The sequence below is a fragment of the Macrotis lagotis genome, chromosome 8 (genome assembly GCF_037893015.1).
Source record: "Macrotis lagotis isolate mMagLag1 chromosome 8, bilby.v1.9.chrom.fasta, whole genome shotgun sequence".
In the NCBI taxonomy this organism is placed as follows: Eukaryota; Metazoa; Chordata; class Mammalia; order Peramelemorphia; family Peramelidae; genus Macrotis; species Macrotis lagotis.
Genome location: NC_133665.1, coordinates 194,228,395 through 194,247,879, shown reverse-complemented (window position 1 = coordinate 194,247,879; position 19,485 = coordinate 194,228,395). Strand labels below are relative to the sequence as shown.

Sequence of the window (19,485 nt, the reverse complement as noted above, 5' to 3'; positions counted from 1 at the left end):
CACCAACTGTCTATTGCATTCTTTCCATTGTATGCCCCAGAGATCCCTTACACTTCACTTTTCTTTTCTTTCTTTCTTTTTTCTTTTTTAGGTTTTTGCAAGGCAAATGGAGTTAAGTGGCTTGCCCAAGGTCACACAGCTAGGTAATTATTAAGTGTCTGAGACCAGATTTGAACTACACTTCACTTTTCTAATACTGTTTTCTCCTAAACTTTCCCCCCTTCCAAACTTCCCCATTTCTGTCTAAGGCACCAACATCCTCCCAGGCTTCATGGTTCAAGATTTGGACATTCTTGTGGATGCTTCACTCATCCAACATATCCAATTAGTTGCCAAACCTTTCTCCCTTCACGATGACTCTCCCATACCCCTCCTTTATGTCTTCAACACCTTTGTCCTAGATTACTTCTACAGCCACCAAAGGGGTCTCCCCCTCAGTCTCTCCTCCACATGGCTGCTGAACTCATGACCAATGAGCATGGATCAGGACATGGGCCCACCCTGCTCCATCTACCACAGGACTGGATGCTTCCTTTTGCCTCAAGGATCAACTGGGGACTCCTCTGTTTGTTTCCCTTTCAAAACTAACTCTTTGAGCCAGCCAAAATGACCTCTCTGTTCCTCAAATATGAAATAACTGACCGTCACTGTGCCTTTCCACTAACTGTCCTTCAGGACTGGCATGTGCTTAGTGTTAACTACTATGTGTATCTGCAGGTTTTTAGTCACTTCTTCTTCATGTATATATGTTAAGTGGAGCTATAATCTAGAGTGCATATATACAATATCTTCTCTAGAGAGCCTAAGCTCATTTCAAGGAAGGATTGCTTCATTCTTCTTGCATACAAATGATATTCTTAATAAGTACAAAAAGCATTGGTAATGTGAGGAGTCAGGAGAGAGGGATTAGGCAGAGAGATAACTGAACATGGAGGAACTGATGAGATCACCAACAGAGATAAAATCTAGCAAAAGCAAGAAGGCCCCAGGTCCAGGCCATGGTGAGCAGGGGTAACCTGGATGAAGATGCAACAGAGGAGTAAAAATGCCCATCAGACAAGGGAGGAGGACCAGGAGATCTACAAAAACCTAGAGAGAAGAGACTGAGAAGAGAGGAAAAACAGACACACAAATGATTTTCTCAAGGAATTTAACCACTAAATAGACACAGGTTGATGGATCATTTTGGAGGCAGCAGGGAAGGAGCCAGGAGACTCAGAGAGACTGAAAGAGAGTGGGAATGATAGGGAGACGATGAGAGGAGATGGACTCACAGGGCATGAGATCTAGTTTGCCCTAGCAAGGAGAAGGGCTACCTCTTCATGGAAAGAAAGGGGTGGAGGAGATGAAAATCAGGGAAGGAATCTAGTGATGTGAGATGACAGGAAGGGGAAGAGAAAGTTCTTGTTAATGACTTTGGTTTTATTTATTTTTGGAGGGGGGGAGGAATTTGGAGGCAAAGTCCCAGGGATAAAGGGTGAGATCATCTAACATACATTTCTAGTGGACTTAGCTGTTTTCTGATCTTCAGATTCATTGAACAGAACTGTATGACCAAAATTAGTTTACACATTTGTGCTCAACCAAACAAATTCTACCAAGGGAAGATCACTTTTCCAACCAGACAAAAACATCACAAAATTCATTCTAAAGAACAGAAGACATAGAATCTCATGGCAAACTGCTGACTGCCTTTGAAATCAGTAATAGATATTTAAAAAAAATTCAATATTTTTAAAAGCAAAAAGTCAATCACGGAACTGATAAATAAACATGAAATAGAACATGGAAGTGTGAGTCCAGTGTTTGGTAAACCCCACAACATGAATGATGGTAGAAGACTCCCTTTCTGAAAAAGGAATACTAGAAAATTAGAAAGCAGTTTGGCAGAAATCATATGAGGAAAACTGTGTTATATCATATGCCACAGAAAGGTCAAACAGATAAGAAACCCGAAAGGGTCACCCAACCCCACCCCAAAAGGAGAGAATACATTTAGATAGGAGCAGAATTAAAAAGATAGAGAAGATCATGAAAGGTTTATCAAAAGACAGTTGTTAATTCCATAAAATTAAAAAGCTACTGAATGGACAAAATCAATGTAACTAGACTATTTCACTGAATATCACAATAAAAATCTGATTTGTAATATTTATAGACATGACCACATGAAAATATTCTACAATTCATTAATCAAAAGAGAAATGCAATTTCTTTTTTATATTACCCCACAGTAAAAAGGGGGGCAGTAGAGGGCTGAGAGACTGGAAGATCTTAGGGAATCTTGATCTTCCTTAACCCTCAGTGGCCTCACCTGTAAAAAGGAGGAGGCCTGGCCAACTCTAAACCTACAAGTCTCTGAAGTTAGGATAGCCAAGAAGAGGTCCAGTCATTCTGAATCTCAGTTTGGAGTGACCAGGATGTCTTTGACCTAATGATCCCCCTCTAGGGATTGAAGAACTAACAGATACACCACTCTTAGTATCCTTGTTACGTGGATCCCCATTGATTGTGGATTAACTAAAAATCCAATGGTATTTATATATATATATATTATATATGTATACATATATAATATATATATATATAATGGAATGCCATTGTGTGGTGAGCAATGTGAAACATTTCAGAGAAACATGAAATGATTGATAAACTGATGCAGCTTCCAATAGCAGAACCAAGAGATCAATAGGCATAATTACTACCTGCAGTCATGTAAATGAAAATATCATAGTCTGATTTACTGCAAAACCAATGAAGGCCTTGGAGAACAGATACTAACAGTATATGTATAGCACTAGGGTGGAGTATTACACCTATTATTCATCCATAGAATTTACATACTAACAGTCTATATGCTAACCATACTTACATCTTATCTGGGGAGAAGGATATATTTATTTTATCCTACTCTATCCTCCACATCCTCTTAGTCTCAGAATAGAGACATGTTCAAGTCAGATGCAGTGACTGTCAGATGATGTTTTTCCTGCCCCAGCCACCCCCTGTCATCCACACAGAGCTTGGGAATGGCATCATGGTGCAGGAGCAGAGTGTATGGGGTAGAGGGGAGAGAGATTTCCACTATCCTTTAAGCAACATCGACAGTTGGGACCAGGCTGACCTGAGATGGGGGTCCCAAAGCCCTACACCTGGCTGCCTTCTGCCCTTCATTCTTTTTGTCTCTTCCCAGTGCGCTGATCCTAAGAAATGGACATTTCCAGCCTTGGCAGCTATTCGTGGTCAAGAGTTCCAGATCCAGGCCTCTGCTGACCAGAGGAGAAAAGCAGCATTGCTAGGAAAAGGACTGAAGAAAACTGGGCTAAGGCTAGCCAACTGAGAGCCTTGGGAACAACTCAGGCCCCATGACTGAGGTGACCAACCCACATCTGGCGCTGGGGTGGAGGGTGGGAGGGCTGTGAAAGAAGGACAAAATACAAAGAGGGTCCCCTACAGATGTTGGCTGTTTCTAAGTTTATCTTTTCCATTCTAAGCATTAGCTGTCCCACCATCCTTAACGTCTGCATTGAACATTGTACACATTTTCCTGGTAGAGACCCAGTGACGCACATTTTGGAAAGACCCAGTAAGAGCCATTTTTAAGATTTGCTTCCAGAAACATGGAGAGAAAAGCCTGCCCGGCCTGGGAGGTAACTCTTGGGCTGAGGGGATCAAAGGAATCTAAATCTGACCCAGGAGGCAGGCAATGGCTTCCAAATGTGAAAATGGAATTGAAGGCTAAATACTTTTGTTCACCTCTGGGTGGTTATGTTATCAAGGACTGTGTGAAAGCATTCCTATCTTCTCCCTGGATAAAAACTATTTCTGTAAAATAGCTGTTATCATTGTTTTTCTCCCCAAAGATAATGAAAATTTAGGCTTGTTGTGGCTGGGTGTGAGGAGCAAATCAGAAAGGAGCCATTTGGAGCAGGGTGGCCAGCCCTGCCCAGGCCGGGGTGTTCTCATTCAAAGGGTGGGACCCAGCTGAGTTAGAGGAAGGCTCCGCTCATGGTCACCTGGCTGGCTGAAGACTTTCCTTCTTTATCATATCTCTAACTATGATCACTGCAAGCCCTGTGTAAAACCTCAGATTCCCTTGTCCTTCCTTACTCAGATTCAGCAGCAGGAACCTCTCCCAAGTCCAGTAATGGGCCTCAGCCAGGTCCTCCGGATACTACTTCCCACCCCAGGACTTGCTGCCTATGGCAGGGGAGGGGGTGTCTGTTGGGATTTAGGGTTCTGCCCACCTGACAAACATCATAGTGCTCAAACAGAGACAGCAGCCCAATGTCACTGCGAGATGTGATTCCTTTGAGGAGGGTAATGTTCCCATTTCCAGAATCCAGTTCCACCCTATCGTTGAAAACGTTGGACACGGCTTTGCCCGTCAGAAGCAGGTTGACGAGTTCCTGTTGACAACAGAAAGAGGAAACTTGTGAATTCTATCTACCGAACACAAAGAAAAGGAGGACAGAACATTAGAGGGAACAAGATGGGGGCGGGGAAGGGAAAGAAAGAAATGGAATTTTTCCCACAGCAAACAAGAACGGAATTTCGACTACTTTCCTTCTAAGTTTCCAAGCTACTGGCTTTTTTTCTGGGGGAAGGTCTACTCTTGTGGGCAAGTCATTTAACACTGGATTCAGTGACTGCCTCGACTGAGGTCTCTCCCAAATCTACATCTCTGACCACTGTCCTTCCCCTCATGCACATCTCATGAAGAATTGGAGATTTTTTTCAATGTATTTTATTTATTTCATTAACTATTTCCCAATTAAAGGGGAAAAAATTGACACTGATTTTATAATATTTTGAGTTCTAAATTCTCTCCCTCCTACTCAGTGATAAGGCAAGAAGATGTCAATTATAGTGTGAAGCTATGCAAAACATTTCCATCTTAAGTCATAAGTAAAAAAAAAAATAGCAAGTAAAAAAATTCAAGAAGTCTGCTTCACTCTGCAGCAGGGTCCTTCAGCTTTGTCTCTGGAGGTGGGACACCTTTTTCTCCTGGGGCCTTGGAACTGTATCACTCACTCTCTTGATCAGAGCAGTTCCATCATTCTCAGTGGATCATCATCCAGGACATTCTCCTCCTAGTTCTGCTCCCTTCACTTTGAATCAATTCACCTCAGTCTAACCAGGTTTTTCTGAAAGCCTCCTGCCCAACATGTCTTCTAGCTCTAGTAATGCCATCCCAATCATCCACCATGCCTTGTTTAGTCATTGCTCATTTGATGGTCATGAAAGGAATGAATCTTAAAAAACTTACCAGTTATCAAATATTTTGTCTTTCAAAGCACTTTTCTTTAACCCGTTGATAAAGATCATGCTAATAGCAATGTCCCCGTTTTACAAATGAAGGAGAAAATTAACCACAAATAAGACCAAGCAGGGTGTCTTTGAGCATTCTAAGAGAGATCCAAACAAAAGGTTGGGGGAGTTCAGGAGGAGGAGAGACCACTTCTGGCAGGTGACAGCAGGGAAGCCTTCATCCAGAAGGTGGTATCTGATTGGGGCCTTTAAGATCAGGTAGGAATTCTACAGGTGGATGTAGGAATTCTACAAGAGGAATGGCCTGAACAAAGGTCTGGAGGTAGGAAGGTCGAAGGGCTCAGGGGTAGTCTTATTGAGGCAGAGAAAAAGGTAAAGCTGAACAGACACAAAGGAGTCACAGACTGTAAGAGGTAAAAGGTGCCTCAGTGGGCCACTAGTTCAACCTCTCCACAAGCTCTCTTTGCCAAGACTGATGCAGCCAGCCTTCCTCATGTGACTTGGAACTGAGGCCTTCATCCCTCTCCTCCAGATGAAGTCTGACCAGGGAAGAGGACGGCAAGACCATTCTCCCTAGCCTAAAGCACAACCTTCATCTCCAGACTGTTTTCAAACAAACCTCTCTAGTCCTATTCCTCCTTTTTTGTTAACTTGAGGCCTAAGCTATTTCATGGATCCTGACTGGGTCACCCAGTGAGCTGGATGCATCACAGAGCTTCTGTGGGCCAAGCCCAGGAAGAAAGCAAGATCCTCGAGTGACTGCACCGCTCTGTTGACACCGAGTGGCCATTCTACCAGTTCCTGATTCCACCATCCCCTTCTTGAGGACCCTGGGGACTCTATTCTTGAGACTGGTGAGGAGGGCCATAATACAAACCTCTTGTATCTGGGACCAGAAGGGTGCAGTGGAAAATTCTTGGCTCTAGTCAGAGAGCCAAATCTAGTCAGAAGGTTGTGGGCATGGCTTTTCCAATCCCTGGACCTCAGTTTCCTCCTCAGGACAATGAGGGGGCTCTTTCCTGCTCAAGAGCTAGGCCCAGAGCTGATTCAGCAGGTAGGGCCCACTGAGGCAGCATCTGAATCCAGATCCTCCCAACCAAGTCTGCACTTGATCTGCCTCCCTTGACTGTCCTCTATCAGAACAGTTTTCCTGACAGTCTCCTTCCCTCCCTCTGCCCCAACAATGGGGAGAATGTAGGGACTGACGACCCCTGACCCAGTGAGAGTTAAAAGAACCCAGTTTTATTGATGGAAGATATGGAATGTTCTGCATTGTGGCTCTATAGAGGAAGCTGAAGAGGGTTTGGGAGGAAATGCCGAGTGAAGTTATGGTGCTCTGGGGGGCACTCACCCCTCAGAACAAGGAGGCTGAGATCACTACCATGCTCTACCTGGCTAAGCGTCTTCCCCTTTGGCCTCCAGCATACAGGGAAGGGGGTGATAGGACACTCTCTGGTCAGCTTCCTCCCAGGCCCCAGGCAGCCAGAGGCCTTTCCAGAATCAGTCAGAGGAGACAAGGCCTCTCTCTATCCTTGTGTTTCTATGACTATTCAGTCTTCCTTATTCATGATCATGGAATGGCGTCAACCTAAGAAGAGTGACATGAGATGCCCACAGGAGCCCTTGAGGGGTCTGGTGGATCATAGGATGACTGAGGGGTCCCTCACATGTGCCTTCCAAGGAGGACCCTCGGAAGTAGGGAGGCCCATGCTCCCAGGAGAGAAGCTGCCTCTGGTCCTACAACTCAGTAAAAAGCCAGGGCCAGTGACCTCCAGGCTCTTTCTGACCCAGGGTGACTGGGGAAAGGAAGTGTCAGAGTTGGCATCTTCCTCCCCAGGCTGTCTCTTCATTTCACCAGGTAGCTGGAAAATGGGGAGAGGCGTGCTCCAGCAAGGTAGACTGCCCTCGTGCCAGGCAACTGCCAACAGGGCCCCCACTGCCAGGTGGAGCTGGGAGCAGCCAGGGTGGGCATTTCTTCCTTTCCTTCAGTGCAGTTTGTGACAATGAGCATGAGTAGTGAGTAGTGAGAGTAGTGAGACAGTAGCATGAGTAGTGAGACAGCTTCAGTGGGAAGGACCATAACCATGGAGTCAGGAGACCCAGCTTTAAGCCCCATTTCTGCTGCTGGGCTTCCATCCGTGGGCCTCAGGACAAGTCCCTGAGCATTCCTTAGTTGCCTCATCTGGGCCAGGTATGGGCTAAGCAAAGTCACAGCTCTCAGTCTAAGGGGGAGACGCTGGGCCAACAAGTATGTACAAACAGGATCAGCAAGGATATCTGGGGGGCCCAGGAGGTGAATGAGGACTGACTAAGGCTTCTGGTGGAAGACGGACTTGGCTACTGAGGAAAATCAGGAGGTGGAGATGAGGAGGAAGAGTGTCCAGTCCCGAGAGACATCCAGTCAAAAGGCACAGACAGGAGATGGAGGAAGCCCGGGTCCCTGACTGCAGACTTTATGGAGAGAGGATGATGGTGTAAGAGGACTGGAAAGGAAGGAAGGGCCAAGTCACAGAGCAGAGCACTTAGGTTTTGCTCCTGGAGATCACAGGGAATCATTGGAGTTCAAGTGATAGGAGTCTGACTTTCATTTTAGGAAGATTGATTGGCCATGCTGCTGTCCCAGGCCTGGTGTAAGGGTAGATGGCGGTGTCAAGGGAGAGGAGGGGTCAACCCCGAGAGAGTGTTGAATCCATGGGAGATCTTCACCAAACAGGACTCTTGGGGACTCCTGAAGGACAATCATGGGTACAAAGAAGATGGAAATGACCAAGTCAGGCAGGCAGGAGAACCAGGAGAGAAGAGTGTCCCAAAAGTCTAGAGAGAAGAGAGTACCAAGGAGGGAAGCAAAGGCTGCAGAGAGGTGAAGAGCACCAAGACTGAGTAAAGGTCACCATGAAAGAACAGTTTGTGCTGAATGGTGAGGTCAGAAGCCAGAGGGAGAGGACAGCAAGTAGAGAAGCCCATTCTCGATGGCCTTCTCAAGTGGTTTGGGATGACAACGAGTAGGGATGAAGTGAGGAAGAGTTTTAAGCCATGAGCATGTTTTCAGATGGCAGGGAAGTACCACATAGAGGGGAGATGGCAGAGGGGGCAGGGTCAAGGAGAGGGTGACCAAGGGCAGCTGAGTGGTGGGAGATGAGGGAATGGGGAGCAGAGAGGGCTCTTTGGTCAATAGTCTTCTTTTGTAAGAGAATTATGAGGCAAGGTTCTCAGTGGAGAGCCACAGGAGGCTGGGGAAGGGATGAAGTTTGGAGAGGCGTTTAAGAGGCCCCCTCAAGGATAGTCTTTCTTACAGAAGTGAGGACTTCAGTTTCTTCCCCAGTCCCTGGGGCCCTTCCAGCTCTCCAGCTTGGAAACCTTCCCTCACTGTGGCTGCTGGATGAGCCCCCTGCCTTTAGCCGGGGCAGCTGTGGGCATCACAAATGAAATCAGGATAGCTGGGTCTGTGTGGTGCCTCCAACACGATGAAGTTGAGCTGTGCCATTTTCCCCAGTCTCAGGACCCTCTTATGGGCCTGGTAATTGTTTGTGATGTTCTCTGCCTCCTTGGGTTGCCCTAGCAATGTGGCCTGGAGCACAAGAGACAGCACAGGGTCCTCATGTGCCAGGCTATCCTGGGCAAGTCACCTAAACTCGGTTTCCCCATCTGTTTGGGGACAGTAGCCCACTTCCCTCAGAGCCTGCACTTGGTTAGTTCATTCATTCTGATTCCTTGCTCTCCCATGTTAGGCACCCCTGAATGGAGCCTGTAGAGACAATGAATTCAAGACACTGTACGGAGCCTCTCCCAGCCCCCTCCCAAGGGTACCTGAGTGCAGTATCCGTGGGCTCCAATCAGACAGTTGGTAGGCAGGTCAAAGTCTTTGCGCACTCTGAAACACACAAGGAAGAGTCATGACTTGAGGATGCGCTGAACCACTCCATTAGACCAGCTCTGCTCTGGGGGCTCCCACATGGGGTGCCTCTTTATGCCAGGCAGCATGGTGTTGGAGAAGCTGACTCCTGGGCATCCCCCCTCAAATCTAGCCTCTCCACTCCTAGTCCCCCCAAGCTTCCATGCCCAGGATCCCCACTAGGACAGAAAAAGTCTCTCTCAAAGCACAGTGTCCTTCCTCAGGTGACAGGGGGTGGATCTGCCCCCCCCCCAAGGCCATTCCCTAAGTGCCCTGGCCTCCGTAGGCTGTCAAGGAAGGGATAAAATCAAATCATTCACAAGGCAATCCCCACCAGGGACATTTTATTTCCAAAAGAGGCACCAGGGCAAGAGACCAAGAGAGAAAGTGGGGACTAGGCTTGCTTAGGGTTCTGCAACTTCCCCCACCACAGTGTGTCCCTTGGAGAGATTCAAGGGGGAGATTCTCTGGGGTAGAGGCCCTGAGGTCCAGAATTAAAAAAAAAAGAGGAAGAGGATAGAAACAAGGTCCCAACATGTTCTGCCTTTCCCTGGGGATGAGATGGGATGGGATGGGATTTCAGCAAGGATCCCTTGCATTTTCTCTCACTACTTTTTTCAGCACATCACCTAGAGAAGCCATCCTGCAGGGCTTCACACCATCCTGGTGGCTAATCCTGAGACAGGAAACACATATTCCACCCAAAGGTCAGCCTCTCCCTCTTCTCCCTTTGGGGAATGCAAGCATCCTAAGCCTTGGAGACACCCCCCCCCCATGATGGGGTAGACACTACCCAAGCCAGGCCAATCTGGGAAGTTCAGGGCCAGCCCTCAGGGCTCCAGGCAGAGCCTCGCATTGAAAGGGGCTCCTCAGAGCTGGGCAGGATTCAGCCGGGGCAGCAGGGCAGGATGACTGCAAGGGGGCCTAGAGGCAAAAGGGCAATTCATGGCCCATGTCTCTTCTTCTAAAGAGAAGACAATGAGCTCCTGGGCCCCCTGATAACCATCTCTGGATCAGAGCCACTCCGGAGTGTTAGGAGAGTTGCATCTCCATTATCCCATGGCTGGCAGTGAATCCAATGACTTTCAAGTTTGCGTCAGCTAGGACAGCGGGGCAAACAGAAAAGGACAATGGCAGGAAATGGGAATGACATGGTCAGGTGCTAAAGTGATGTGAACTTAGCAGTGGGTCTCCTGTGTCCAAGGATAGAAACATCTGTGCTTCCCATTACTCCATCAGTGAGCAGGCCAGACAAAGGCTCCCACAAGCCCCAGCCAGTCAGCTGCTGGCCTCTGAGAAATGTCCAAAGGCCCCGGGTCACCTGTGACTCTTAGGGCTTCTCTCCCAACCTCTGGAGTCACACGAAGAGCAGCCAGCTTCTGATGGCCACAAATCCTCCTCCCCTCTGCCTGCTGGCACCCCATGATTGCAGGATCCTGGCTTTCAGGACTCCAGTTTCTCAGAGAATATAAAGCACAAGCTGCTAGCATCCGGGGGCCTGGGGCCACAGGACTGTCTTCTGTTCATTTGGAATGCTTTGTGATTTGGGCCAAGTTATCTCTGGCATGTCAGCATCACCTATGCATGGGAGGAAACTCAATAATCAGTGAATAGAGAAGCCCATGGATGGAGCATGCACCAGGGAGAATATCTTTAGAGCTAGAACTGACCTCAGAGATCATCTAGTCCAGCCCCTTCAATAGAAAGAGATGGAGATAGACACCCAGAGTAGCCACAAAGGCATGTGAGAGGCAAGGATTCTGATCTGGACCCTTGGACTTCCATGGAACTAGGATGTCTTCGCTTGGTTCCCCAGATAATCCAGGAGGCTCTGTGGGGATGACCACAAGGACCAGTGAGTTGGTCCAGAAGGCCCAGGTGGTTGAATCTCAAATCAGCACAGGGGTCTCCTGATTTAGGAGCTGCCATTATCTGGAAGGAGGGTACCAGAGAGGGGTGTGTGACAGGCCCAGAGAGAAGTCCAGGTCAAAACAGGTCTGCAGAAGCAGTAAAACATGGCTAAGAAGAGGAGTCTCAGCAGGCTGAGATTAGGTTCTCTTTTAGTCCTTCTAATGCCTTCTTTCAGATGCACTTCTGAATGTCAAACAACCCCCAGAAAAAGCCCCATTGTCATATATAGCAAACAAAAAGAAGGGGGGAGGAGGAAGAATGAAGGAGGCTCACACCAGCACTGGCACTGAAGAGATCTGATGCCTGGGATCGCTGACCATCAAGGTTTAGGAATTGAGAAGTTAAATATTTTTAAAAAGAAATTAAGGAAAAGGAAAAGTTCACCTGAACTTCTCAAGAGCTGAGAAATCTGTCAGATGCATAAGACAACATCCCAGGCCCGGATCTCTCCTGGAACCAAATCCTCTCTGTTGCTGCCCCCTCCTATTGTTGCTGAGTTAATGATGGTCCAGCAACCACAGAGAAATGGAAGGATGGGGATCATGACAGGGGCCAAGCTCAGCCTTCTCTAACAGAGGAGAGAATTCATCTTTCAGGGAACAAGAGCAGAGGAATGTGGAGCTTTTCACTATGGTAAATCCTTCCAAAATATACTTCCAGCATCCCCACCCCTGTCAGACCAGTCTCTTCCGGCCTGCAGACAGGCTGACGGCCCTCATGCCCCACTGCCCCCTCCTCAGGGACTGCTCCTACATGCAGGATTACCAACTTGGGTAGCCTGGTAGGGTATGGAAACAAAGGAGAAGAGGTGTCAAGGAGGGCCTAAGGGCTTCCCTTGGAGTGAAACCTGGGTGCTCTTTGATACCTCAGTGAGGCTGTCAGACACCTGCTTTCTAGAGTGTTCTGGAGTTCTAGGGCTGCTGCTTCACAGTCAGTGCATCTGGTATGAGCCAAGCACAGAAAGCCCCTGGAGCCTGGTTCAAAGATCTTCCTTGGAGGCCAGCAAAGGGCTGCTGAAGGGCTCGGCCCAGCCTCTCAAGACCATGTGCAGGAAGATAATGTTTTTTGTCCTTCATTCTCAAAGAAAACCACAATATCAGGGAGGTGATGTCATGACAAGCACAAGAATTAAATCTGAGGTGGGGCTGTGCTAAGTCCCCAGTCTTACTTTCTGCTCCAGAGCCATCTGGGTCCAGTGGTCAGCTAGGAATCAGGATGACTGGAGATGGTCCTGGATGTGAGGCAATCAGGGTGAAGTGACTTGTCCAAGGTCACACAGCTAGTGAATAACTGAGGCTAGATTTGAATTCCTGTCCACCTGACTCCAAGGCCAGTTCTCTAACCCACTTAGCTACCCTTATAGACAAAGAGGTCCAAGGAAAGAAGGAAGAATGAGTCTTTTACTTGACCTCAAGGCATTTGATGTGATCCGACCATCCCCTATTGACTACTCCCCCAAAACTGACTAGAACATAGAGAGACCAGACTAGTTCTGTTGGGTCCCCAAGGCAGACCCAGGAGCAAAGAGACATAGGCTTGATTTAGACCAGGAGAGCCCTCCCAGCATGGAATTGGCTCCTTGGGGAGACAGTGGGCTCCACACTCAGATAGGGGTACCGAATCATGCAGAGGGAGGATCCTCCTGGCTCTCTGACAGTGGGTGGGTCTGCTTCTATGGAGGGGCCTGAACTGGCAGACACCTCCACTGCCCCATCACATCCTTACTTTCTCCTAAGAATGCTGACCCACAAGATCTACTCAGAATCCCAAGCAGGGACTGCCCTTTCCTGCTCTCTTCCCTTCAGGCCCTCCAGTCATCTTCCTTAGTCACACACAGCGACCTCCAATGACCACCTACAGTCCCTCAGTTAGCAGCAATGATTGTCCCTGGACAGTGACAGCTGCCCAGCCAGGTGGGTCAAGAAGGTCCAACTTCTCTGGTCACTGCTCCTGGCAACCTCAAGCTCCCAAAGCCAGTGAAATGAAGAGGGATGACTTATGGTGAAAAAGACCATAGCCGAGGGTGAAGGAAGTCTGGGTGCACTGGCAAACAGAGTCTGGAGCTCCATCTGAGGGGCAACTAAGAGTGGGCCATCACCCCCCGCCCCCCGGCCTGAAGAAGGACAACCCGCCCTGTGATGCTGCAGAAAGCATCTCCCTCTCCGAAAGGAGCAACCGAGGTTTTCAGCTGCCAGGTAGAGGTCAAGCTGCTTGGAAAGGCTGTGTTGTCAGGCTTCGGTGAAGTCAGGTGTCAGGGAATGTCCAGGACAAAGAGGAACGGAGGTGCCAAGGTAGCCCTCCACAGGGAGAGGGAAGGAACAAGCAGCATGATTCTCCTTCCTCAGAGCTAGGGCACCTGGGGCATCTCCAGCCATGCCCACTGGGCTGACCTGTCAGCTGTACTGCCAAGGTAAGGAAGGTCTATGGATGGCCCTCAACACCAGACCCAACCTGGAAGGGGCTTCCCAAACTATCAGGAGAACTTTCTGGCCAAGACCCAAGGAGAGGAGGAGGACTTCACATCCAGGAGAATGGGGTCTCAGGGCCACTGTCCTTCTGCAGGCCCCACTGACCTCCTCTTCATCCCAAGATTCTTTAAGGCTTTGGGAATTGAGAGCATCCACTGCCTTCATGATGACTCAGTTCTGGAGCTGGCTCAGTTCTCTTTCTATTCAACTATGGGTTCAGTCCAAATTGCATCTTGTGAGAAAACTTCATTCAATGATAGGAATTGTAAGAAAACTTCATTGCATTCTCTGAACCCTGTGCGGCATGGCTGGGAAGCTGGTCCCCCCTCTCCCTGATGTGTGGACCTCAATGATGCTGCCCAGAAAGCCTGTCAGATCCAAAGATTGATGCAGGACATTTTTTCCCAGCTCTACATCTCAAGGAATCAATGTGTCTTCACTGAAGACTGAGTGGGATGGTCCCCAATTTCCTTTAATACAGATACTGGGTGGGGAGACACTTCTGATTTCAGGGAATTGTACCTGCTGGCTCTCCCTTTCTGACTTGAAAAGTTCCTATTTTTCCTTCCATTTTAAATGAAATTACCTAATTTTGTTTCCCATTTTCTTGTTAATGGCCCAGTGCTGTGCTGATGAGGCCTGGTCCCCAGTTTGTTGGGCAATTGGCATGTGCTGCTTAAGAATCAATGTGCCAGGAAGCTCAAGCCTTTGTTTTCCCAGACATTTCAGATTGCACCCATCACAGTGTGGCACAAACCCTCCTTGGATGTAGGCAAGAGCTGAGGCCTGGAGGGGGTTGAGTAACCCTCTCAAGGTGTCCAGGGCAGCAGGCAGCAGAGGAGAGATCTGTGCCCCAAGAAAGGAGATTGCCACCTGCTCTCAGCTAGCCCATCTCAGCTTTCTTTCTAATGATCAGCCCCATCTCCCTCAAGGTACAACTTAATTCTGTGCCTACCTGGAAGCCCCTCAGGACTAAGGACTGTGCCTGGGATACTTAGCCTGGGCCCATGGCCCCAGAATGATTATCTCGCTATCCTCAAGGCACCAGAAGGAAGTTTAGGGAGTTGGAGATGGTAGCAGGAGGTGAACCAGGGAAAGAAGGGGTTTGACTGTGTCCTTGAAAGACGTTTCAGTTAGCCCACAGCATCTGACCAGATCAGATCAGGGAAATGGAGCTACGGGTCCGCCACATTTCCCACTTCTCTGGAGCCCACTCCCCTAAACCAGAAAGGAAATCTAGAAGAAGAATCAGACACCCGGGTGTTGTGGAGCCCAGAACAGCAAGTGAGAATGATGGTCTTCAGTCTCTCCATCTATAAAATGGGGAGAAGGGCATCTGCCTCCCCAGCCAAGGTCACCACTGGGTTAGCAGAGAGAATGGGCGAGATGTCCTCCTCTGTTCCAGCAGTGTGAAAGCAAGAGGAGGTTGGGTATTTTTAATGGACAGTAGCTCTGGACATCGAGAAGAAGAATGACTGAGAGGTTCTTGGTTGGGCCCAAGAGAGGAGGAGATGGTCTTGGTAAGAGGAAGTAGACCCTGGGAGGAGCGTTGTTCATTGTGGCAGCTCCTGAATGATGCTGCCCCCCCACCCTCTTCTCTTTAAATATTTTCCCTAATGAGGAATAGCTCCCTGGACACGCTTGAGTGCCCCGGGTTCCACTTGCAAATCTCTAGGACTACCACACTGGCAAAGGAAAGCTCCTCACACCAGTGAAATCTCAGGTAGAAGCTAAAGGCTCATATGCCCTTGTCCTGCAGCCATTCAGTGCATGGCCCTGTCAAGTCCCTTGACCAGCCTGCCAGCTGTCCACTTTTCCACAGCAGTGTCTCAGGCCATGCTGGCTTGGCTCTTTCATTCATTAACAAGAATCCTGTTTGGAATCTCCAAAGTCTGGATCTGGAGTCAGAGAAGCTGGGCTTGAGGTCTGAGTGGTCCCTTCCTTCCACAAATCATCTACAGACTAGAACCAGGCAAAGCTAGAAATAGTCAACACTGACTTAGGGTGTCCCAGGGGCCAGGTAGCATTTCTTCATTCATTCATTGGCACCTCACTACCACCCTAGGAGGAGGAGCTGAGATTATTCTCATTTTACAGCTCAGGAAATCTGAGGACAGTAGAGATAAAAATGACTTGGCCAGGGTCTCTGGGCTTCCTGACTCCAGGCCTGGTAAGGGGTCACTGAATGTGACCTTTCTTACTTGGCAGGCCCAAAGAGAAGCCTCCTCCTAGGCCACCCAGATAAGCAGTGAAGCCAAGGGGCTGAGACATAGAGCCCAGATGTCAGGCTCCCAAGTGATGACTGAGTTCAGGTTCAGATCACAAGCCAGGCCCAGCACCCTGAGGGGGCAAGTTCAGAAGGGCAACAAGACATATCCAAAACCCATGGTGTCAAAACAATGAGTAATGAGAGGGCCTCCAGGAGGGTGGAGTCGGCCCTGCCCCCCCATACACAGACACACACACACACACACACACACACACACACACATCCCAGAGGCCCCTCCACATCCTGAGACATGTTCTCTGCGAGGGTGGCCTGAATCTAAACCAATTCCTGGGCTCAGCAGCCCATCTTTGGGGTCCAAGAGTACAAGATACTTACAGATCAGTGGACCTGGACAAGATGGCAGACAGGGTCAGAAGAACACAGCCAGAGGGTCCAGTCTGAAACTGAGCAGGAGATACAAGTCACACAGAGGGATGGGAAATAAACCACACCATAATACACATCCATACAGATTTTCATCCTGGAATTCTTTCTGGATCAAGCGACAGAAGTGGCACTTCCCCAACTGTCAGATGAGCCCACATTTCAAGGGACAGAAATATTGACTCAGGATATGATTCTTACACACATCATCTATATTTGGAAAAAAAATGGCTTGTTAAAAGTGGAAGGACTCTGAGAGATAAAGCCTTCTAGCCCTGAAAGCCTGAGGTCAAAGATCTCAGCAGGAGCAGAGAGTCAGCCTCAGGCTTCTGGTCTCCTGGTGCTCAGCCGTGGCTTCTCCCCAGAACATGGTTGGAGTCTACATACAGGGGCTTGAAATGCCTCGACTGTGGGACAGGAAAATCTCCCCTAGTCTGTGGCTCTTGCAAAGAGCTGTTCTTAGGTGGTGTTAAAACCATCCTATCCAATACTAAAGCTCATCAGCCATGGAAGACGTAGGGGGGCAATACTTGGGGCACCACCAATAATCGACTAGACTGAAGCCCACTGATCAGGGTCCAAACATGCCCAAGACCAGGCTCAAAGAAAGAGCCCTTCTTTGCACTTGTGGTTTTCAGAACCTGGGAGGAGTCTTGAGCCAAGCCTGGAAGGCGAGCTCAAGAGATCTGTTCCCCCCAAATTGTGCAGGGATTGCCAGCCACTTCCTCAGTCGTGCAGGAGTGGGAATGAGAACCCCACATGGAGGCTGTTTATTTAGGCAAAGACTCCAGGTTTGGCCTGGAGGATTGGTCGGGGATTGGCTCTCTTGAAAACAAATTTTGTTAGGGCCATGCTGAGACAGCTGAAATTCTTCCAATGAAAATACAATTGGACTGAAGGAGAAAAATATATTTTGATCTTGTGAGGAAGCCAAATAGTGTTTGGGCCTAGAAAAGGGGACAGAGCATGGTTGGAGTGCTGGATCTGTCAGGCAGCCTCCCCTCTGGCTTGCAGACACACATTCTCCACCGTGGTCCTTGTGGCCCTCCTGGGAGGCTGGCACCTCTGATAGGACAGATGGGGGAACTGAGGCCCAGAGTTCATGGGCATTGTGGAGTCTGGGATCATACAGCCAATCAGTCCAGAAATCAGAAGCAGAACCCACACTTTCAGACTGTGTTCAGAGTGCTTTCCATGAGATCATGAGGAATTAAAGATTTGGAGAATTCCATCCCATTGGGCCCACAGTCCTGATGCCCATTTGTGGCCTACATGATCTGCTCCTGTCCACAGGCCTGGCATGCCCAGGTGCTTTAGCCCATCAAACCAAGAGCTAGTTAAAGACCAAATGCAAAAAGGTCAAGGTCCCCCGCAGCATCCAGATCCATCTCTGGTCAATGGACCCGGATGGTGACTTCAAGCCCATTCACTTGCATGGCTTGGCGTTATGGTCCACCGCCACCACCTTCTTCCCAGACTTTGTTTAGACTCCAGACTTCCAGACTTCCAGGTCTCTGGGGTGTCATCTTCTCCTAATAGAGTGCAAGCTCTCAGAGAGCAGGGACTTGCTTTTCCCTCCTCTACAGAGGAACTGGCCACTACTAAGGACTTCCTAACTGCTTGTTTTCTTCCATTCTAAGTCATGGAGAAGGTCTGCTCTCTAGGGGACATTGAAGATATCCCAGACACTTCAGAAGACTGATGAGCTCACCTAAGGGTCCCAGATTCTAATCACTCTGCCCTGTGGCCTATTACACTGTGTCCTTGTCTGCAGGGAGGCCAAACTGGGGAAGGGTTGCACAGACCCTCCCCTACTCTGTGGGTTCCCAAGGACAAGAATGGGCTCTTCTTGGGCCTTTAATGCGAAAACCATGGAGTAGAAGGATGTGACCTCCAAGCTGGGCCCTAAGGAGGCCTTCCAACTGAGATACTCTGGGTCCCAGGGCTGAGAGTACTGTTGTCTCCCTAGGATAAACATCAACATCCTACCCCCTCAAAAACTGACCTGGATTCACAGTGATCCCTTCAACACCGAGGGGGAAGGGGTGTGACACCCCACATCTGGAAAATCCAAGTCATAATTTTGACCCTTCATATCAGAGGAATCTGAGTTTTTTATTTTTTCTTTTATGGTGTACTTACAGTACCTTATTGCAAAGTGTGGGTCGATATTACACCATACTAAACTTCTGTTTTATGCATTTCTGAGTTTCTAAACTGTTTCTGGATCACCTGAGGCTTCTACAAAACTCCCCCCCCCCCGCCAATTCTGATTTAACTTCTTATGGTAAGCCACAAATCGCAATGTCACAATGTGGAAAGGATAGCTGAATTATGTTTGCTTCAAGGGAGTTCTTCAAGGGCCTTACATCAGAAAGAACATTCTAGGACTTAGCCAATTAAAGGGTGACCACCCACTTCTGGGGGGCAGCCAGAAGAAGTCTAGAATGCAGGACTCCACAGTTCTAGCCCAGAAGGGCATGGGCAACCAACCAAGGCAAGGGTTCCAAAGGACAAGGACAGATTTGGGTTGTGAGCAGCTGGTTTACCAGGTATCTGGTTTTCAGCAGAGGATGCCCCCGCATGTTGATGCCTCCAAGCTCCTCCACACCCCCACCCCCACCCCAAATCTCTGTCCCCTTCCTCTGGCTCCTTAAGGTGTAGTTTGCTCATTCCTTCTTGATTCTCTCTGCCCACACGAATTCCTGAATGGGAGATGCCCAGCATCCTCCATAAGGGAAGGGCAGAACTTCCTGTCCACCTAATTCCTTCTCTCCCCTCTTAGCACCACCACACTCAGCAATCTCTTTGGTTTCCAGGGGCTCCCAGGCTCCCAACAATGCAGAGGATTTCCTCCAGGTCTAAATATCCAGGTTTAGTCTCTCCTCTAGCCTCCAATCTTAGAATCCCAAACTGGGCATTTCTGATCCAACAAGTCAAAACCCAACTTTTCTTCTCCCCCCAAAGAAACTCGTCTTCTTCCAGTGACCAGGGTACATAACCTCAATATTCTCCTCCACTTCAAACTCCCCCTCATTCCTCCCAGGCCAAAGAATCCTCTTGCTGGGCCACAGCCTCTTCAAGGGGCCTTTGCCCATTCTTCCTCACCCCCGTCATGGCCTGTTAAGTGCACCAAGGCCTGGTTCAGTCACACCCCACCCCCCACCCCCAGCAAGAAGCTGGACCTTCATTTGCCTCTGGGATAAATGACATCTTCTCAGCTTGCCATCCGTTTCAAGGTCTTTGCCCCATGAATGCAGCTATTTGGCTTTTCCAGACCTGATGCCCAT

At 48.7% G+C, this 19,485-nt stretch overlaps 1 protein-coding gene across 2 annotated transcripts in view; it reads right to left on the bottom strand.

The window, feature by feature from the left end:
- Positions 1–19,485, bottom strand: part of MINDY4 (MINDY lysine 48 deubiquitinase 4) — a 150,803-nt gene that overhangs the window by 18,470 nt on the left and 112,848 nt on the right. For both annotated transcript variants that reach the window (XM_074199279.1, XM_074199278.1), the window contains 3 exons: positions 16,148–16,215; positions 9,079–9,142; positions 4,248–4,409 (listed from right to left, as the gene is read on the bottom strand). In XM_074199279.1, coding sequence (XP_074055380.1) covers positions 4,248–4,409; positions 9,079–9,142; positions 16,148–16,215 — 294 coding nt within the window. The remainder of the gene's footprint in view (positions 1–4,247; positions 4,410–9,078; positions 9,143–16,147; positions 16,216–19,485) is intronic.